The sequence below is a fragment of the Phoenix dactylifera genome, chromosome 6 (genome assembly GCF_009389715.1).
Source record: "Phoenix dactylifera cultivar Barhee BC4 chromosome 6, palm_55x_up_171113_PBpolish2nd_filt_p, whole genome shotgun sequence".
NCBI classification, from domain to species: Eukaryota; Viridiplantae; Streptophyta; class Magnoliopsida; order Arecales; family Arecaceae; genus Phoenix; species Phoenix dactylifera.
Window position 1 is genome coordinate 13,195,947 of NC_052397.1, and position 19,622 is coordinate 13,215,568.

Below are 19,622 nucleotides of genomic sequence, written 5' to 3' on the forward strand. Positions count from 1 at the left end.
AAGTATTTTAATTCAAGTAAAAATAGGTTTAATGCCATGTTACTATTACTAATTATATTATATGGTTGAACTATTCTCTATACTTTAATTTTTCTCATATAAACATGTTAAAGCATGTAAAGAGTTTAGAATTTGATAATAGAATAAACATTTAAATCAACAAAACTTAGTTATATCAATTCCAGAGTTATATCTAGATTTCATAACTATTAACAAAGTTCACAATAATAAGTTAGGATATTTATTAGCGTAATTTAATTTTTGTATACCATATTTAGACTAATCAAGTGATCAAAGTTACCCTCATACACCTATTGTGTTAACAAGTAATGAAACAAAGTTACCTAGCTTTGTTGGCAAATATAAGTTGGTTGAATTCGATTACCACTCCACACATCAACAAGGCAAACTTTTTCAAAGTACATTACATTCAAAATTGAGTGGAGAAAGTTAAGCCGAGGGTTTGAAAAATGTAAAGCTAGATCGCCATTAAATAGTGATGGAAATATACAAAGTATTAGTTAAATATAAAAAAAATTTACACTATTTTGGTGGTGAGAGAATAGTACACATAAAAAAATGAATAAAAAGAGCGAGAGTTTTCACCAATATCTATAAAAAGTCCTAAACAAAATGATAAGGTTATTTTTTGTCTAACATCAAAAAAAAACTTGTCACATTATGTTAAATATCCAAACTAAAAATATACACTGATTTGCTTGCAAAAACAATGTTGAATATACCAACTATAAATGTACATATATGTACCTGCAAACAAAGTCATGGCTAGTATACTTTAAGATTGGAAATATTTTTAAACAGTTTGTTGGATTTGCGTTAGATGGGCTTATTTTGAAACGGTTACACAAGTCTGTAATTTTAAAACTAAATTATAGTTAAATGAAAAATAAAGATACATTTACTTATTTTAAATCTCGATTGGTTTGGGGTCGGATTTTGATTAACGTCGCTACAAATCCAAACCAACCGTAAAACCGCACCCAAATCTTTGTCACAAGCGAATTGGGCTGGCATGGTTCGGATTGAGCCCAGACCAGGTTAAACCGTAGGTGACCACTGATCCCTCCTTCCTCGGTGCACGTGCTCAACGGGCAAAATAAGAGAATTCCGAAATTTTGAACCGCTCTGGACCGCCCGCTCTCCTCCCCGAGGATTCAGCCATCTCATCAAAATTTCTTCTTTCGATTTGTTGAAAGCTTCCATCAAATTCAAATTTCCTCCGTTTTCCCTTCTTCCCCAAGAGCCAAAACCCTAGTCCCTCGACGCTCCGATCTCCGGCCTCCGCCATGAGCGCCGCCGTCCTTCCTACGAGCAGCGGCGGCGGGAGGGAGCTCTCCAATCCCCCCTCCGATGGCATTTCCAACCTTCGCTTCTCCAACCACAGCGACCACCTCCTCGTCTCCTCCTGGGACAAGGTAAACTCTCTTCCTCACTCCTCTCTTCCCTTCCCTCCCCCACCAAAACCCTAATCCTATCTGACTAGGGTTTTGTTCTTAATTATCACTGGATCTGGATCCTTGTCCTTTGATCAGACTGTTCGGCTCTACGACGCGAGTGCTAATGTCCTCAAGGGGGAGTTCATGCACGGAGGCCCCGTTCTCGACTGCTGCTTCCATGATGATTTCTCTGGTTTCAGTGCCAGCGCTGATAACACGGTCCGGAGGTAAGGGGGGGACTTTTAAGGCTTGAGTTCTGCTGTCGAGTTCTTCTGAAATTTTGAGCTATGCTGAACATTTGATGGGATTGAAAAATTGATCTATTGTGACCAAAAGCGCCTCTCTCTCATTTTATCATAAAAAAGACTTTGCTATTTTAGCTGTTTTAGTATAATACTGCATTTATGTCCTGTAGCCTGTAGGCCACGGAAGTTCTCAGCGTAATTAGAAGCTTGAATTCATACATATTAGCGCTTCCTTTTTCTTTCTTTGGTACCATCTTTAGCTTGTATATCTCAAGTTTAGAGTTTGCAAGTAGAATTGACAACAGCATTGCATATGCAACCCTGTGAATTCCAGATGGAAAAAGTTGGACTTTATGAGCTATATCTGTTATGGTTCATTGGTCTGTTCAAGTGGGAACTGGAATTAGGCTGCCCCTCCCCCTCCCACCCTGGCATGGATGGTAACACAAACAAAAATGCTTTTCTTATTAGAAGGGTTTGTTGTCATTTAGTTTTGGCTAGGCTGGTTTTGCTGTAGGTTTCATGCTTTGTTATACATCACCCTTCTCGTTGGGGAAGTAGAGCCTTCACTAGTGGTACTTGCAGCACGCTATAGGTTGTCTAAGGATGATGATGGTACCGCTGATATTATCTGAAAAACTTTGGACCTGTGAAAACATCCATAGTTATTTAGACTGTCTTCTTCATGTGTCTGAGGAATTGCTAGAAAGAGATGATGTTAGATACTGTGTTCATATTTAGTTAGCCATATTCCCACATTTGGGATTGGCTGTACGAATCATTTTCCATTCAGGAAAATTTTTCTGAGGTTCCATTCATATTGTAAGCCTCATTCTCTACAATAAACTCTAAACCTAGGCTCAACCTTTCACCTCTTTAATCAGGTTTAGTGATAACAATGCCTCAATGCTTTGCATGTTCGCGATAAGAATGTTATCTTCATCTACTCTAGGTCTGCAACCTTTGAAAGATAAGGGTCACAAAGTGGAAACATTGTGCATATCAAACATAGGGATGGCGATGTACCACGTTGGATTGGGTAAAATTTTGAACGAGTAAAAAAAATCCTCAACCTGTACCAACCTGACAACCCGTTTATATTCAGGTAATCGGACTGGAAAGTAAAAAGCTAAACTCAAACCCATTTACTTTATATGGACCCATACCCAACCTGCCAACCTGATTAGTGCTTTCCTTGTTAATTACATATGTCAGTAAACTATAGCAAAGTATGGTTACAAAACAGATGTTTTAGAACTTGAATTCAAATAAAGTGAGAAAATGAGAAGAAAAAAATAAGGTGGAGGAGAAATGTGATAAATCTCAAACACTCCATCCTCTACTTCTATTGAATATATATATTTTTAAATTCTCTAATCACCAATCATGCTACAGTTCTAATTATCTGAATCAGTCCTTAACCAGGCTATAAACCATTGCATGGTTAGGGCCATCTTTGAGGAATCAATTTTAAAGGGTTATCTAGTCCATGGTGACACATTGGGTCTGAAGAGCCAAACCCCTACCCAACCATTTATAACCAGGTTGCTCGGTTAATTGATACCACCAAATTATTGCAAAACCCTTTCATGGGCCCATTTATTTTACATTGGTTTGGATGGGGAGGTAGGTCAGCGTCAAATTGCCACACCTTCAAATATTTTCAGTTTTAGAGGGAATGTTAGAACTCGTATGTAATTCTATTATCTAGTTGATTGTTTAGGTGTAGCACCTAGTGTAACACCTTTTCATCAACTACTTATTATGAGATACCCACAGTTACTTCTACCGCTATGCAAATTATAAGAATGAAAAATAAGTATACTACTAAAGATAGGGAAAATAAAGGTAGGTGCAAGTACCAAGGTTTTAAATCTTATGGGATTGGGGCATCTTAGTTCTTTCGCGGAACGTGATGTGTTGCCATCTTGCCCCGTCCTGATATATAGGATGAGGATGTCCCAGGATGTGCCAATCGGGATGCTGGGACAATCTTGTCCTAATACTTGGGATGATACTTTCCCAACATTCTACAAGACATCCCATTGGGATTTGAAACCATGGATGGAACCACCTTCTTCGGATATCATTTTTGGGAAACTAGTTTAACTTGCTTTACAATTTTCCTAGACATTGCTCTAGTGCCCACTTCAAAAGATAGTGAAGTTGCTTAGGTGAGAACTGGTCTTGGACCTTCCAAGCCTAGGTGGTCACCTAGGGAGGAAGGCATTTAAAATGTTATAAGTATCTGTTTAGACCATAACAGAGCAGGGAGAAAAGAGAAGAATAAGAGTCCTAGAAGCAACAACCTCTAAGCTAGCTTTAGCAACGTTAAGCACAAGGCAACATAGGAAATAGAGGAAGGAGAAGAAGCAGGTTGTGGGTCATTAGCCACCAAGGAGCAAGTGGAAAAACAATAACATAAGCAGAAAAAAAAAGATGAAATAAGATAGGGAAAAGCAGGGGGAAAAATAGAGTCTCCTGTTGCCTCCAGTGCCCATATCCATTGCCTATTGGTGGAGCCCTACAAACCATTGCTTGGGTCTTTGCTTCTCTCCAGGTTGGGTGCTGCTGAGGCAGGAGACATAAAAAAAGAAGAGAAAAAAGGCAACAAGTAAGGAAGCAATTTAGATGGCCATGTACGGTGATCACAACACCTGCTTCTTTCTCTAGTTAGTCGATGTTTGTGAGTGGTTTACTTCAGCAGGGACGGATCATGCTTTCGAGGATCTACATGGCTTTCAACAAAGAAATAATGAGAAAGTTTTTTTTTTTTTAGGGCCAGAAGCCCTTCATTTCATGTTGCTTTGTCTCCCTTTCCACTGGTAATCACTATAAAGAGAACCTACTGAAACCCATGGTAATCACTGTTGATAGAAGAAGGTAATTAATATTGATTCCAGATTGAGTCTATGGCACGATCAATTGTCAAAGACAACCAATACAGATTGATGTTTGATTGATGCCAAAGGAGGAATTAGGAAGGAAATAAAGTTTGGATAAGTGGATATGAAACAGATGTTTTTTAAAAGATATGAAACAGTTGCTTTTCAAAAGAAGGCATGGGGTCTATTTATCATGTTAATAACACCTTTCCCATGACCCCAACTAATCAAGAAGGTTTCTCAAGTTTGATTCTTTGCATGGTATGGAAGAACATGCAAGCATCTATAACTATTAATCCATATGCAGAATTTTGACATAAACTAAGAGGAGTATGGAGGTCTGTACCTACATAATTGTTCAAGATCTCAGTCAGCCAAACACCTAATTTTTTAACCACTGAATAGTTTTCCTTTAATCAAATTGATAATCTATATAGAGAAAAATGAATGCTGATTCTTTGAAAGAGAGCCTATGTGGTACCTATGCAATATACCTTGAATCAGTTGTTTCTAGCAAGATGAATATATACTAAGAATTGCCGACAATAGTTGAACTTTTTGTTTACCGCGAATCAAGCTCGAACATGGGGAATTGTAAATAACTTCATATTGTCAGCAACCTTACATAGTCAAGGTGTAGTTATTAGCAAGGGGGACAGGATGCTAGTAAGGCATTGATAACAAAGTAGAAGTTGCAGTTGAGTCAAGCCTAGAAGATGAAGTAGTTTGAGAAGGGGCAAGGTAGGAGAACATGGAGGGAGGTCACCAAGTAGGTAGTCGAGGTGTTCATGCCAATGTTGCCATCAATAGGAGGGTGAGGAAGGTTTGAAGAGGATGGGAAAAAGAAAAGGTGATGATAGGACCCGACTTAGACCCGAATGGCAAATGGCTTTCACTCTGTTTCTTTTTTTTTTTCTTGTTTCTCATTGAAAGGCATGTGGGTCGAAAGCATGGCCTGCCTAGCTAGAGTAAACTTCTGGGTTCACAAGGTCCCTCGCAAGCTGGGTTTTTTATCCTTCTAAAATGGGACACTTGCTGCCTAACGAGACGAGGAAGCGGGTGTTGTGATTACCATATATTGCAGTCTAAACCGTTTCCAACGGCTAAAGGTTAAATGGGTTAGTTTTTTTTTTTTTAAGTTGGGCCTTGCCTAGGCGGTGGCCCTTTTGGGCTCCTAGGTAACTGATTCTAACAACACTTTTGCTTTCTAAGCTTCCTTACTTCTTTATTATTATTATTATTATTTTGTTATTATTTTTATTATTATTACTTAAAAGACATGGTCCCATCCTGCACCTAATACCTGCTTGCAATTCAAGTAATCAAGTGAAATATTGAAGGAAATCTTGAAGAACAGTGGCAAGATAATACTCTTTCCTTTTGGTAAATTTTATCTTCAAAATTCTTTTTACCCCTGGAAATGTGTTTTTCCACAGCCCTTTCATCTTTGATGTGCTGAAGGCATGCATGTAACCTCACAATAAAGGTATTCATGGAACATAGGTAGAATTATAAAGTCTTAAAATGGCACTTTGTTTTCAAATTGCATCTTAAATCTCAAGCAGCTGGAATGATACTTTGCGACCCACTTGAGATTTTTTCCCCTTTTAAGTGGTGCCTTGTGATCAATAGCTCATCCTTATATATTTTTTTGTTCTGTTGCAAACATTTTGCATCAATTATTAGTAGACAGAACTTTCTCGAACATAATTTTTCCAAAATTTTGCTGTAAGGCAATGATTGGTGCTTGGTTGCCTATCCATTTTACAACAAATGTTGAATATCTGTCGTATAACCTATATTTAAAATTTTAACCGTACCTTGTTGGAAAATCAATTAAGTCAAAGTTTTTACAATAACCATCCTATTTCAGGTTTGTCTTCGGTACTGGCAAGGAGGATATTTTGGGACGTCATGAAGCTCCTGTGCGTTGTGTTGAATACTCTTATGCAGCAGGTTGCCTGGCTATTTGTATACTCAAACTATATAGCTGCCAAATTTTTTGGTTTATTATGCTATTAAGTTTTACAGAGAAACCATGTCAACTGAAAGTTTTCATTATTATTGTTACTATTGTTGTTGTTGTTACTGATCATATGTTGAAATTTCAAACTTTATAAGGCAAGCATCAATGATTGCATATTGACATGAACCTTATAAGGGTTTCACTTTTAACATAGGGTACTTCAAGATAGGCAAACTAAATGATCTTATGCAACTTTTCACTCTTTTTGAACTGATGCAGTGTTGCCCCCTTTTTTATTCCTGTTCTTATAAAGCACATTCATGGATCAGTCAATTTGACAGGTTCATATGCATGCAATTGTATTCTCTGTTAAATTTATTCAAAATTTGTTTGTTGTTTTGTGTAATCAATCTATATAGATGACTTTGTGCACTGCACTATGAATCTCGAAAAAAATTTGTTATCAGAAAAAAAACCCATATATGCACATCCTATTTTACATTCTTAATATAATATTGAAAGACTTTAATCTGTGCATTATGACTCTTATGAGTCACTAAATAACCATCATAAGACCCATAGCTCTATACTTGGCAGTTGCAATGGTTTGGGTTGGGTTAGCCTTGTCTATCAAGATATATAGGCTTGACTTAGAGCTGAATGACCTGACTACTCATTGTTTTTCGAGACCATACAAGCCATACTCACTAGGTAGTAGTAGCTCATTCTACTGATCTGCTCTTGATCCATCGACCTGCATAACAAATTTTTGTAACCTCTTGAATCCTACATGATCTGATGCTTCTCTCCTGTCTCTGGTTATAGTAATTAGTTATCAATACTAACACAATAATCCCTACTTGATAAGGATCATCAACAACGTAGTGCTATCAACACCTAACCTGTTTAACTTGTGGTCATTGCTGCTTGACCCATACCTGACCTGCAAATAAAACATGCCTGCCCATGTTTGCTTCGTAGTGAGTTGGGTCCTAAATTGCTTCCCTTGTATGTGTAACTTTAGCACATTCATGGTACTATTAACATTTAACCTGTTTAACATGTGGGTTATAAAAAAATGACAATCCATGTTTATAATTCCTTGTGTACAAATTTCTTGATTGGATTATTGAGAATAATTAAATGGAAATTTGTGGAACCAGGATAAACAAATGGAAACTCTTTGGGCTAGGAATGTAGGCTTAAGAAAGTTGATGGATCAAGGTTTCCTGTAAGGTTAATCATTTTTTATTTTTTATTTTATTTTATATAGGATCCACTTGTTTTCCTTATGGCATAACATCTAAGGATTTTAGAGATAAATTTGAGTTTGCCAATTTGATCTTTGGTGTGCCAGTTTGGTAAATCTGATCTAACCAGCTCTGTCTTGGTTGACACCAACATTTGACTACTCTGCTTGATGAATCAATCGTCAAAAAATAATATACAGCAACATCAGTAATTTTCATCTGCTTCTCCCATCAAGTTTGCAACTTCAAACAGCCTTTGAAACCTGTATGTGGGATTCATGAATTTCTAAGTAGAAAATAATCAGATTCAGGACACAAGTGGAGGAGGTTACATTTTAAGAAAAGATTTATTATCTTGTTCCATCTAAATTGGATTTTTTATCTACAGAATGTATTATTAGAAATTGAGCTCAGTAAAAAGGAGATGAAGGTTTTTTTTTTTTTGTCTAAAAATAAGAAACTCTAATCTCAAAGGAAGTCTCTTGTGTTGTCTGATATAATTTAATTACATTATTGTTAATTGACCTCAAGTCTATGGCCTTAAACTTGATTTATGTCTGAACCTTTCGCCCTCCGTAATTTCAAATCAGATAATCAACTAAAATAAATATATCCCACTGTGTGTGAATTCACTCTCCATGTGCTTCAACTATAAAAACACCCATTATAAGTTATTGATGTGATTATAGTACAACTACGAAAAGTTATTATAATCAATGAGAAAGGTTTTTACAGGTGCATCTTGTTTACTTATGTTTCTACCTCATCCCCTAAAGCTAGCAATTGGGTTATATGTGTTATGTTGTCAAGGAATAACCCACCAACCCAGCAAGCCAATGTTCTTCACTTCGTTAATTCAAATCACTAGAAATTCTCATCAATGTTAGCATCATGCATGAGGCTATATATGCATAAATATAAGAGGATTGTATGCATTTCCATGTAAAGTATCTCGGAATATGGCAACTGGGTGGGTTCCTAAGTTCGATGTGCATAAAAGCATACAACAAGCCACATATTCTGAAGTATACCTTGAGAGTGATTTTGAAAGATGAAGATACATATATCCGATTTTTCAGAATTACTATCATGGCATATAACCTTTACCTTTCCAGATGAGATGTTTGGACCATCAATGAATAACTCTTCTTGATCAAATGATGTGGATATCCTTTTTGTTTGCTCAGTCTTTCATAAATTGTAGTTACCATGACATTTGGGTACTCCACCATGTATCCGGTTGCTGTCACCTATTTTAGTTCTTGACCTGACTTATTTTAAGCTTCGAACCACTTTATATTAATATCGCTCTTTATGGTCTGTCTAAAAATATTAAATATTTAATCCTCAACCTGGGAAACAAGTTGGCTAGAAAAGCTACCTTAAAAGACACTTTTCTCAAGTGGAAAGTTAATTGGTTGAGCAAACATCTAATTCCATGTTAACTAAAAATATCAAGAACTATTGATGTCAGTGTTGATAATTCATTTTCCCCTGAGTGATGCACAACTTGGGGATTGAGAGAAAATTTTATAGATAACAATAAGGCCTGAAATTTTGTATTGTGTTAGGCATTAAAGATTGTTCTGGAAAACAAGTTGAGTGTGGCAGAAATGTAAATGTAAAAAAATTTTGGTATACGGATAGATTGAGAATATGAATTCTATTACAGCATTTTTAGGTGCTGCACAATGAAAATATGAGGGGGCTCTAGTAAGGAGAGAGAATTGTTGAAGGATGCGGGACAAGGAGGGGAAGATTTAAAGTAATATGTACGAGGTTGTGAACAAAGATATGGGGGACATTGAATGGCATCAAAGATGGCCCTAAATAGAATGTGGATCCATAAAGCTGACCTAAATAGCTAGGATAAGGTGAGATGGTTGTGGTTATGGTTGTGATTTGTAGTGTTTCTTTCCCACTCACCTATTGGATCAATAAAAGATATCCAAGGGTTCTCTGGCATTTGGTGGCTACGGTGCTTATGCTTTATGCTGATTGATTAATCAATTTTAGGTTCTTGTTCGTAAAGAATTACACAATGTTGCATGCATCACTTTCTGTTCCTGTCTATTTGGTCAGTATAGCTAATGGAACTCAATAATTTCTAATATGGAATTTATCATTGTCGTGTGTTAAAAGCTATATATTATGCATTTGTCTACTATTTTTGAACAAATTAAATGCCATTACTATTTTTAATGTCACTTGCCAATACGTAAAACAACACCAAAAACAAGAGATCTATTTTTTGAGATTTTTGTCTGACTCTGTGATAAGTATAGGCAGTTATATCAGAATCAGTTCACTGGCCGCTGTGTTAACATGGTATTGCAGTTGAGCTCACATTATAACCTACTCATAAAACTAATGAAGATAGCTCTTGAAAGCAGGATGAATCTATGGTAACCTCATTGGCCTTTATATCAGGCATCTTGGTCATCTTTGAGCATTCTACAGTCTTCTCTGGATATCCTACTTCTAGATCACTCTATAGATTTGACTACCATTTGAAGCTGAGGTTGGGATGTTGCAAGGACTTCCTCTTTTCAGTCATCATTTTGGGCCACATTGCTTGTAGCTCGAAACTTCTAGTTAGGGTGCTGCACATGCTATAGCATCTCTCTAAGAACCCATTCCTGCACTTGCTAAAAGTTTCCTATTCTAAATGCTCGATCTGGTTTCCCACACCTGCACCTGAATCTGCTTTTATACCCGGTTCTGCTCTGCGTAAGTAAAGTCATGCCATTGATTCTATATATATAATTTGGGTTACTTTGGAAGAGGAATAAATCAACCCAAAATAAATGAGCTAAGTTACTCCTGCTCTTCTTTACTACGGAATAGATTACTATACCCTAGATGGAGTAATTTATTCCTGGGTTAAGTGGGTAAAAGGGGTTTGTGAGGCAAACAGTTGTTTACCAAATTTTTTAGAAATGTCTGTTTTCCCTTCAAAAAGAAAAGTTTGATCCAAATGCTCCAATGAGTGTTTGGCTGAAAAAGAATGGAATAACTGGGTTAAATGACTTCTACTTCCTTTTATTCTTCTTCCAAATGCGGCCTTAATGCCATTGAGATTCATATAGCATTAGATGTTGTAACTAGATTTGTCTTTGATCTGTCTTAGAAAATAATTTGCTTTACTGATTGAATTCCATGATAGCACTAGGTGATGCATTCTATCTGATGTATGTATTCTTTGCTATCCCATCATATTATTTATGCATTATCATGGTATATTGCACTTTGATCTTGTAAGTATGATGTCGAACAATAAGTTGTCATATGCAACATTTATGATGTGTACTGACTCGTCAATATGATGTCAAACAATAAGTTGTCATATGCAACATTTATGATGTGTGCTGATTTGTCTATTTATATCATGTCAGGACAAGTAATCACAGGTAGTTGGGACAAAACACTGAAGTGCTGGGATCCTAGAGGTGCAAGTGGGCCAGATCGTACTCTCGTCGGGACGTATCCACAACCTGAACGTGTATATTCACTTTCTCTCGTTGGCCACCGCTTAGTTGTTGCAACTGCAGGAAGGCATGTGAATGTCTATGATTTGCGCAATATGTCTCAACCGGAGCAACGGAGGGAGTCTTCGTTGAAATATCAAACTAGATGTGTCCGTTGTTATCCCAATGGCACAGGTGAACATTTATAAGAACTTGAAGCAGTTGATATAGTTTTAAAATTTCCACATGGATATTTGTGCATGTCATTCATGAATGGATGCATTTACTTACTAGTGAGATAGTTGATTCATAAAAAGTCCTTGGAATTTTTTTTTTGTTGCTATTTTAACTTCTTTTTTATTAATATAGATGGGCTTTATATTGTTTTCTTAATGTGTTCTTGTTAAATACATAGCTTAGCATTGTGCATAATTTCTGTCATATGCAAGAGGTGGTAGTTTTCGCTAGATAGATCGGAGGTGGATTTGGTAAGTAAAGGTCGTCTAATCTTTTTTCAATGGTTTAAGAAGGGAAAACTCTATTTTAACATTGGTAAAAGTCATGGAAAAGCTCGCAATAACATCAGATTAGCCCCTATCCACCACCACAGATAACAAACAACTATGAACCTGAAATTAAATTTAAATCATTAACATTTCTTTCGTGTTGATATATCTGGGAAAACATAAATAATGTATAATTTCTCCAAGGATGTGGACCTCAATTTGTGTGCATTTAATCTGGTAAAAACAAGTACATTCACTATTATTGTTGGGGGATGAGTGGAATTGATAGCTTGAATGTTTTGAACCAAAACCAGTTTGTCCTAAATAGTTAAGCCTGGATGTAGTTGCATGCTTAAGTTTATGAAGCAAGAGAGTCGGGTGAAAAGGACACAACCACATTTCTTGATATACCAGATAATGAAGATATAGGCGCTCCACACATAACTGAGTCCTGCACATCTGCAGCTAAATCTTAGTCATTTGTTTCACACACAATTTACATAGAAGAGGATACTGCATTAAGGGAATTGAATTAAAAAGCTGGTTTACAAAATAAAAAGGTAAAGGAAATCTAATGCAATATTTAATAATGTGGTCTAGGCAGCTGAATATGGGCTAGCGTATGCGGATGCAGCCTGGTGACTGCACTGCATCTGCATTAGCATTCTGTTGCATAGTGAGCCACCTAGGACCTAATATCTCACATATGCAGCCCGGGCACATACGGTTTGTGATGAAAGTGTCCGGTAAATCATTTCTTGAAGAAGATTTGACTTTTGACTGCCTTTACGAATTTTGGTCGTTTAAATACTATGTATCTTGTTTAATATGTAGACACTTTAAGCTAATAAGTCACGAATCCTTGCTGCTTATTTTCTTTTTATTCATCATTTGATTATTTGCAGATTTCTCTGTTGTATTTGTGGACCTGAAATTTGAGCATACCTCATAAAGAACCTACTCCACCACCTCTTGCTCCTCACTATAATTTTATTTTAACATGTCATATTGATTTGAGCATACCATATGAAGAAATTTCTTTTTCTTTTTTTTTAAATGCTAAGTTGTCATATTATTGTAAGATATGCTCTCAAATAAGTGTAACGATGTATACTTAATATTTTTTCTAGTTTTTTGAATTTTTTTTTTGTACTTTGTTTACTTCTATATACTTTTCATATTTTATTTACTTCTAGGGATTTCAAAAATAACAATCACATAGGTCTCCTATATTTGCAGCTACTTACTGCATGTGCATTGTGTGGTACCTCAACCAACAGCTACCACCATTGCTTTTTAAGGCCTTGGTTTAATGGACAAGAAAACAAAGTAAGTGATAAGAAATTGGTTAGTGGAATTGGTGTAAGATGTGAAAGCATCCAGGGAACTCATTTCTTGTGCAGCATATTGGGTCTTGAGAAAGCTGCTTCTGTAAGAAGGTCAATTTGATTTCCTCAAATGGGAAAATTTTGAAACTTCTACATACTTAGAATATAAGCAAAAGAATTTCATTAACAAAATAAAAAAAGAAACCTCCAGCAACCAATTTCTGAATGATTAGCCTGTAGTCACGTGTTTCTCATGCATTTCCCTTTTGTTTTACTTCTACAAATCCGGTGTTCTTTCTTTCTTTTTTATTTTTTTCACTTGAGGGGGATGCTTATTCCCCACCTCTTTTTTGTGTATTATTCTTGCACCTTATTTGGAAACTATATGCAAGAGTGCATTGCTAGGCAGCATGGAGTGGACTATCAAGTTTATAAATTTGAAATGAAGAGGTTAAGGATGTACGATGGGCAATGGGAGTGACTTAAAGGTCATGTGGCATCTTGTACCTGAGTCAGATCCATTGCTGCATCAACATATCTGAGCAGACTAACATGACAATATTGATGGTAGTAGCAGATTTATAGAGGAGTTTTGAGAAGACCGCAGCTAAATGGTGAGTGTTGAGCTTAAGAATGCCTTGGTGGAAGGACGTGTGACATAATTAGGAGCATCGACTTAGCTAAAATAGTTGGCAAGGTTGGATTCGATAGGATAAAATGTTGACAAAGGCATCGGTCTATATATTCAGAATTGCACTTTTGTGGTTACTATAGTTGTGAGAATAGCACTCAAGACAGATAATGGATAAACATCTACAAGCCTATTTCTGGATACAAAGTGGGCAAGTCTGAAATTCAAAATCAATATCTACGAAGTATGAAAAATATGCCATTTAAGATGCTATTGGTATTATTAAAGAACATTTTATGCTTCTGCAGCAGTTTAGTCACCAAAGGTAACTGTGAAGCAAGGACCTGAAGCATAAGGAGTCAAGCATATTTGCTTTAAAACAGCTTCAAACTCATCTAATGTAGAAAATCTATTACTTTATTAGTTTAGTTGTTTCACCATTAATCTGACATGCCGGGATATGGCTTGTTGCAAAGCTGCAAAAGTCTTCTGCTTGGTGCCCAATGGGAAATCACGCTTCACAAGTTTGTAACTGTGTTCCTAAGGCTGACAATTTGGCAGCTAGGAAAGTTTATCTTTGCAGTACAGTGTATAATTTTGCCAGTTGCCTTTGGCTATGATTTTCAGCTTTGTGGTTAATGATGATCAGATCATGTGACGATGAGCGATCATGACAATTAAGAGTAGTAGTATTATAAATGGAGGGTTGTCAGGAGGGAACATCTTGGGGTCTAATTTCTACAGTTTACATTCCTTACTTTCACCTTTTCTTTAATGTGACAATTCAACTGAGCTTTAGTATTAAAGTGGTATCAGAATGTACATTTTTTGACTTGCCGCTTCAGACTTCTTTTGATGCTATGCTTGCGAACTAGTTCTGCAAGCATGATGGAAGAGATTGTGTATCGGCACTCTTTTGAACTTCATATGATATTTAACATTCAAATTTCTAAAACTGGCTGCCATGCCAAATACTTTTCTAGTTAGTATCCAAATACTTCTCAACTAGTTAGTATCTTATATTAAATTTCATGCATCACTTGCTTTCGTTCTTTTACATTCCATATATTGGTAATAATGCAGTCACCCTATTTGCTGTACTTGATGTTTTATTGCTCTTTGATTCAGGTTTTGCCCTAAGTTCTGTGGAAGGTCGGGTTGCTATGGAGTTCTTTGATTTATCTGAGGCTGGCCAATCTAAGAAGTATGTTCTTTTGCTTAAATTTCATTATATGAATACTAGAAATAGGAACACATCTGCTTCAGAAGATATATGCTGCTTTTACTTCAACATATTTGAGATCATATTCTGTAGATCCTTGAATCGTACAGACGGTACTACGTTATGGTAGAGACTGATTTGTTCAATGATGTGATTAATTCTGATTTCACTTAAAGCTGCTCTCTGCTAAGTGCTAGTTCTCTATCAGGACATAAATGTGCATGTCTGAAAATGTATCTGTGCAGAGATAGAGAAGCAAATGTTGAATGTATTCAACCTCTAAGTTGTTATTCCGAGTGGACTTAGGTGATTAGCTGTCTGATGGGAAAAACTTACATTTCATTATATAGCACTTTTTATGTTTAGAATTCCTACTTTGCATGAAGAATCCTGTTTGTTTAGTACTTTACTGTTGGGACAGTTGAGATAGCACTGTTATTTGCAGCGACTTCCTCTTCATTAGTCTGTTTGCAGAAAAAGCAGTCCGTTGCTTCAATGAGGAATCAATAGAATGAAACTAACCTCTCTATTTCCTACAAGTACTACTAAATTTCCAAAGCATTTGTTTCTTGCAACATTCCACTTCCTTTTGTTTGCTTGGTGTTTATGACAATTTCGGTGTTTCTATACGTTTCCTGATCTTCGATTCCCTCAACTGAATAATGTTTCATCCAGGTATGCATTCAAGTGCCACCGAAAATCAGAGGCTGGGAAGGACACTGTTTATCCAGTCAATGCAATAGCATTCCATCCCATGTAAAATCTCTCTCTCTCTCTCACACACACACTCTCTCTCTCTCTCTCTCTCTCTCTCTCTCTCTCTCTCTCTCTCTCTGTGTCACACCCACACACTTGGACGCATCCTTTAATTCCTTTCTTTTGCCCTTAAATTTGGCTGTTGTAGTTATGGAACATTTGCCACTGGAGGCTGTGATGGATATGTAAATGTGTGGGATGGTAACAACAAGAAGAGATTATACCAGGTAATAGTTTCATACAGTGGCAACACCTGTACATCACCATTGAGAAGCTCTGCATAACATTTCTTTTCTTGTTCTGTTCTTTTACAGTATTCAAAATACCCAACCAGTATTGCAGCGTTATCCTTCAGTAGAGATGGACGTCTGCTGGCTGTGGCATCCAGCTACACATTCGAAGAGGGGGATACACCGTGAGTGAATCAAATTATTTTGCTAACCTCATAAAATTCGTTCCTATTAAAATAATGCCACCGTTATGGTGCAATCACTAATTTATTTATCATCTTGCAGTCATGAACCCGATGCCATTTTCGTGCGGAATGTGAATGAGGTCGAAGTCAAGCCAAAGCCCAAGGCATTGCCTGCACCTCCTCCATAAGTTGTTTTTCATCGCAAGAAACAAGGTAGTTAAAATTTGTAGAATGCTTATTGGAGAATACTTAAAAATTCTATTTCTTGTTATTACGTGTGTATTCTGACAGCTTTTGTTCTGGAGAAAAAAAAAGAGAGAACTCCAGTGGACAACTAAGTCGGGAATTAATGGCTGTTATTTTCGTTAAAACAAAATTAAGGGTGAGTTGCGTACACTGTTAGAATAGGATAACTTAATGAAAATGTCTTCATCTGATCTCCAACTGGCTCTTTTACTTCAACTGTTGTAGGTGTTCATTATTTTATTTTAGAAACAATCAAGGAAATGAATAAGAAATTTATTGGATTTTGTGCCACATATATTACAAGTCAATATTTGATATATAATTTTCTACCTATGAAGGAGAAGATATAGAAAGAACATGCAGCAGAAGTTACAGAGTCTGACCTATGCCCCCATTCACAAGTCAATAAGGCAAAAGAACTAACTATATAATCAATCTGCTATGTTGCCACCCTTTCTCTGCCATTGGAGGACCAACGGTTACAGTGAGAAAGCAGGGGAAAAAGCAAAAGCCGAGTAGTTTATCTTGCTATGATTTTTGACCGTTGACAAGCTTGTACCAGTTATCCCTCTACCCTGCAAGGCTCAACTCTTAGCCAATTAGTTAACAGCGGCACCAGGTCTGATTTGTGTTTTTCTCAGCAAGAGTTGAAATTAACCCAGACCCTCGCCTACTATTATAGTTTATTAGTTAAGAACATGATGTATTACTGGTATGAGTCATCCTTCGTAATAAATAAAAATAAAAAAACTTGATGTCACCCGATAACGAGTCAAGGTACCCGTCTAACCACGCCATCAACCATTTATACATGAAGTGTATTAAAAAATCAAGTGAATTAAGTTAATCGGAAAAAAAGAAAATATGCAGTATATATATATATATATATATATATAATTGTTTGAAATAGTAAAATTTTTGAACTATCTGAAAAAAATGTCTTTATTATTTTTTTCAAATTTTATCATAGGGAAAAAAAATTGATCATCGAACCATCACAACCTGCTTTAGATAACTCCATTTACTGTACCTATATTAACACAAGTATGTTATTTAAGTATAGCGAATGATCATCTGATCAAATTAAAGCTACCACTCGTCTCTCACTCGCGGGTGGCCAAGAAGTTCTCACTAGAAGCTGCGGTCGGGTGTTCAAGTGTTTATAGCGTAGGAGGTTGGGTTTAGACGGGAAAAAAGAAAAAGCCTCTCAATAGCTCACATAATCTAATTGGATTTTGTAGAACCTCCACTTGCTATTTCTTCTGTTATAGCATAAAATCTCCTCAAACTTCCATTTGTAAGTCCCATATCATCCTATCAAACACTTGAGCCGACTGCCCAGAAGCTGCACTCTTCTTTTAAGAGTCTCTACCCTCTCCAATCTGTGTTATGAAATGAGAGGCTCTAGTTGACTAGTTCAATATCATCCCACTGCTCATTGATTGATGATAGGTGATTAAATAAGGCAAATACAAGTGGTGGATCCGCTTGGCAGTTGCATTATGCTTGGTGCATGAGTAATTAGGCAAGACATTTAGTTTTTTTTTTTGGTTAACGACAGTTCAATGTATGATTCATAAATTCTACTTATCCTTAATTCTTATATCTCACATAATGCATTGTTTTGATTGTAAACTTGTAATTATTCAACTAGATGGTCCCTCGTTGAGCGGAAGAAGTAACAAACTCATTGTTAGTTCAAAACTATGCTATAGGAGATGGAGATATTGGTAGCTTCAGCTAACACAGTGCTGGGTTGCCGGCACGCGGTGTTCAAACTTTTTGCAGGTTATAAAACTGTTTCAACTCGGATGCAGGATAGAAGTGACCTTCCAATTACTTATAGCTTAGATACGATGAGTCTCTCATAATCACCATCATTTGCACGTCCCTTATGTTTCAGACATGATGCATGTAACAACCCAAGACCTCATCCAAAATGGCTAGCCGGAAGTTACTATTTGGATTCGTTGATCCTGTATAAATACCCAAGATCTACCCAGCGAATAACTGATGTGGGACTAAACACACGCCTGCACGTGGTCCTCACATACTCCCTCCGTTCAAGCCCTGACGTCCTTGTCAGACTAAGGGTTCATATCTATTCAAATCTAATCACAAACACCACAATTGGCCCGTGGGCAGCCCCAATAGATCTGTGCTGCAGTGTCCCCTAGTCCACATAGATTATAGGCCCGGTCCGCTCTGATACCATTTGTAACAACCCAAGACCTCACCCAAAATGGCTAGCCGAAAGTTACTATTTGGGTTCCTTGATCCTGTATAAATACCCAAGATCTACCCAGCGAATAACCGATGTGGGACTAAACATACGCCCGCACGGGTCCTCACAATGCATACTTAATGCGAATATGCATTGAACTAGGGCATGTATATTTTGCGGGCTAAGCAAGAGGTTATAGTCCCACGTCGTCTCATAAGAGGATGTTGTATCGATTTATAAGCTTGGGCTGGTCCTCCACCAATAGCTTAGGCTTTTTGGACTACTAAGACCACGATAGGTTGTATCAGAGCTAAATCAATGTCCCCTCCTCTCTCAAGGAGTCAAAGCCAATTCTTGGCCAGGACATTATGAGATCGAGTGGGAAAAATCGGTTGTGGTTGAACCACCCACTTCAGGCCTATTTGGATGATGGGCCGAAAATCCTATGTGATTCATAGATTGGATCAATATAACCAGCAAAATCATAAGATAACCGACTGAACTAGACCTATATGTATAAATACCCAGAAGTAGCTTTGGAGTGGGTCGGCCCGAATTCTATAAGGCTAAAATAAAGACCTCAGCACCAAATATAAATGGTCATATGTGGTCCATTCCAATGCTAGTTCTGATTGTACTGGTTCAATCCATAAATTTTATAAGATTTTCAGTTCGATTATCCAAATAGGCCATCGGGCTTTTTTCCTCCGAAATAGCTTATCAAGGAATGGACTTCAATCCTATTTTTGGTTAATCAAATGGCTGCAGCGAGTTTCCGCTGGCCCAAACCGAGCTCTGAGACCAAGCGCAGCCGAGGAGACGACCGAAGAGAATTAGACCAATTCAACACCACGTGGTCCGCACCAAACATAGACGGTCACACGTTACGTGGCTTGACGAACATATGTATTGAATGCGCAAAGGGGAAACGAGAAACACGTGTCAACCTCTCGCACTGTTTCACACCCAAACTTCCTTATCCTTCGCGTAGAGGTCAGTTCTAATTTACAGATATACATGCCAC

The 19,622-nt window shown here is 37.0% G+C and overlaps 1 protein-coding gene across 1 annotated transcript; it reads left to right on the plus strand.

The window, feature by feature from the left end:
- Window positions 1-1,121: 1,121 nt before the first annotated feature.
- On the plus strand, window positions 1,122-16,572 carry LOC103705293 (mitotic checkpoint protein BUB3.1). The gene is made up of 9 exons (XM_008788951.4): window positions 1,122-1,436; window positions 1,554-1,684; window positions 6,461-6,543; window positions 11,199-11,465; window positions 14,864-14,939; window positions 15,633-15,713; window positions 15,862-15,940; window positions 16,028-16,128; window positions 16,229-16,572. The coding sequence occupies exons 1-9, from the start codon at window positions 1,308-1,310 to the stop codon at window positions 16,314-16,316; spliced, it is 1,035 nt and encodes a 344-aa protein (XP_008787173.1). The 5' UTR covers window positions 1,122-1,307; the 3' UTR covers window positions 16,317-16,572.
- The last annotated feature ends 3,050 nt before the right edge of the window (window positions 16,573-19,622 follow it).

Coding starts and splice junctions, on each gene's coding strand:
- LOC103705293 (XM_008788951.4), top strand. CDS start 1,308: ATGAGCGCCGCCGTCCTTCCTACGAGCAGCGGCGGCGGGAGGGAGCTC. Junction 1,437..1,553: donor TCGTCTCCTCCTGGGACAAG/GTAAACTCTCTT, acceptor TCCTTTGATCAG/ACTGTTCGGCTCTACGACGC. Junction 1,685..6,460: donor GCTGATAACACGGTCCGGAG/GTAAGGGGGGGA, acceptor ATCCTATTTCAG/GTTTGTCTTCGGTACTGGCA.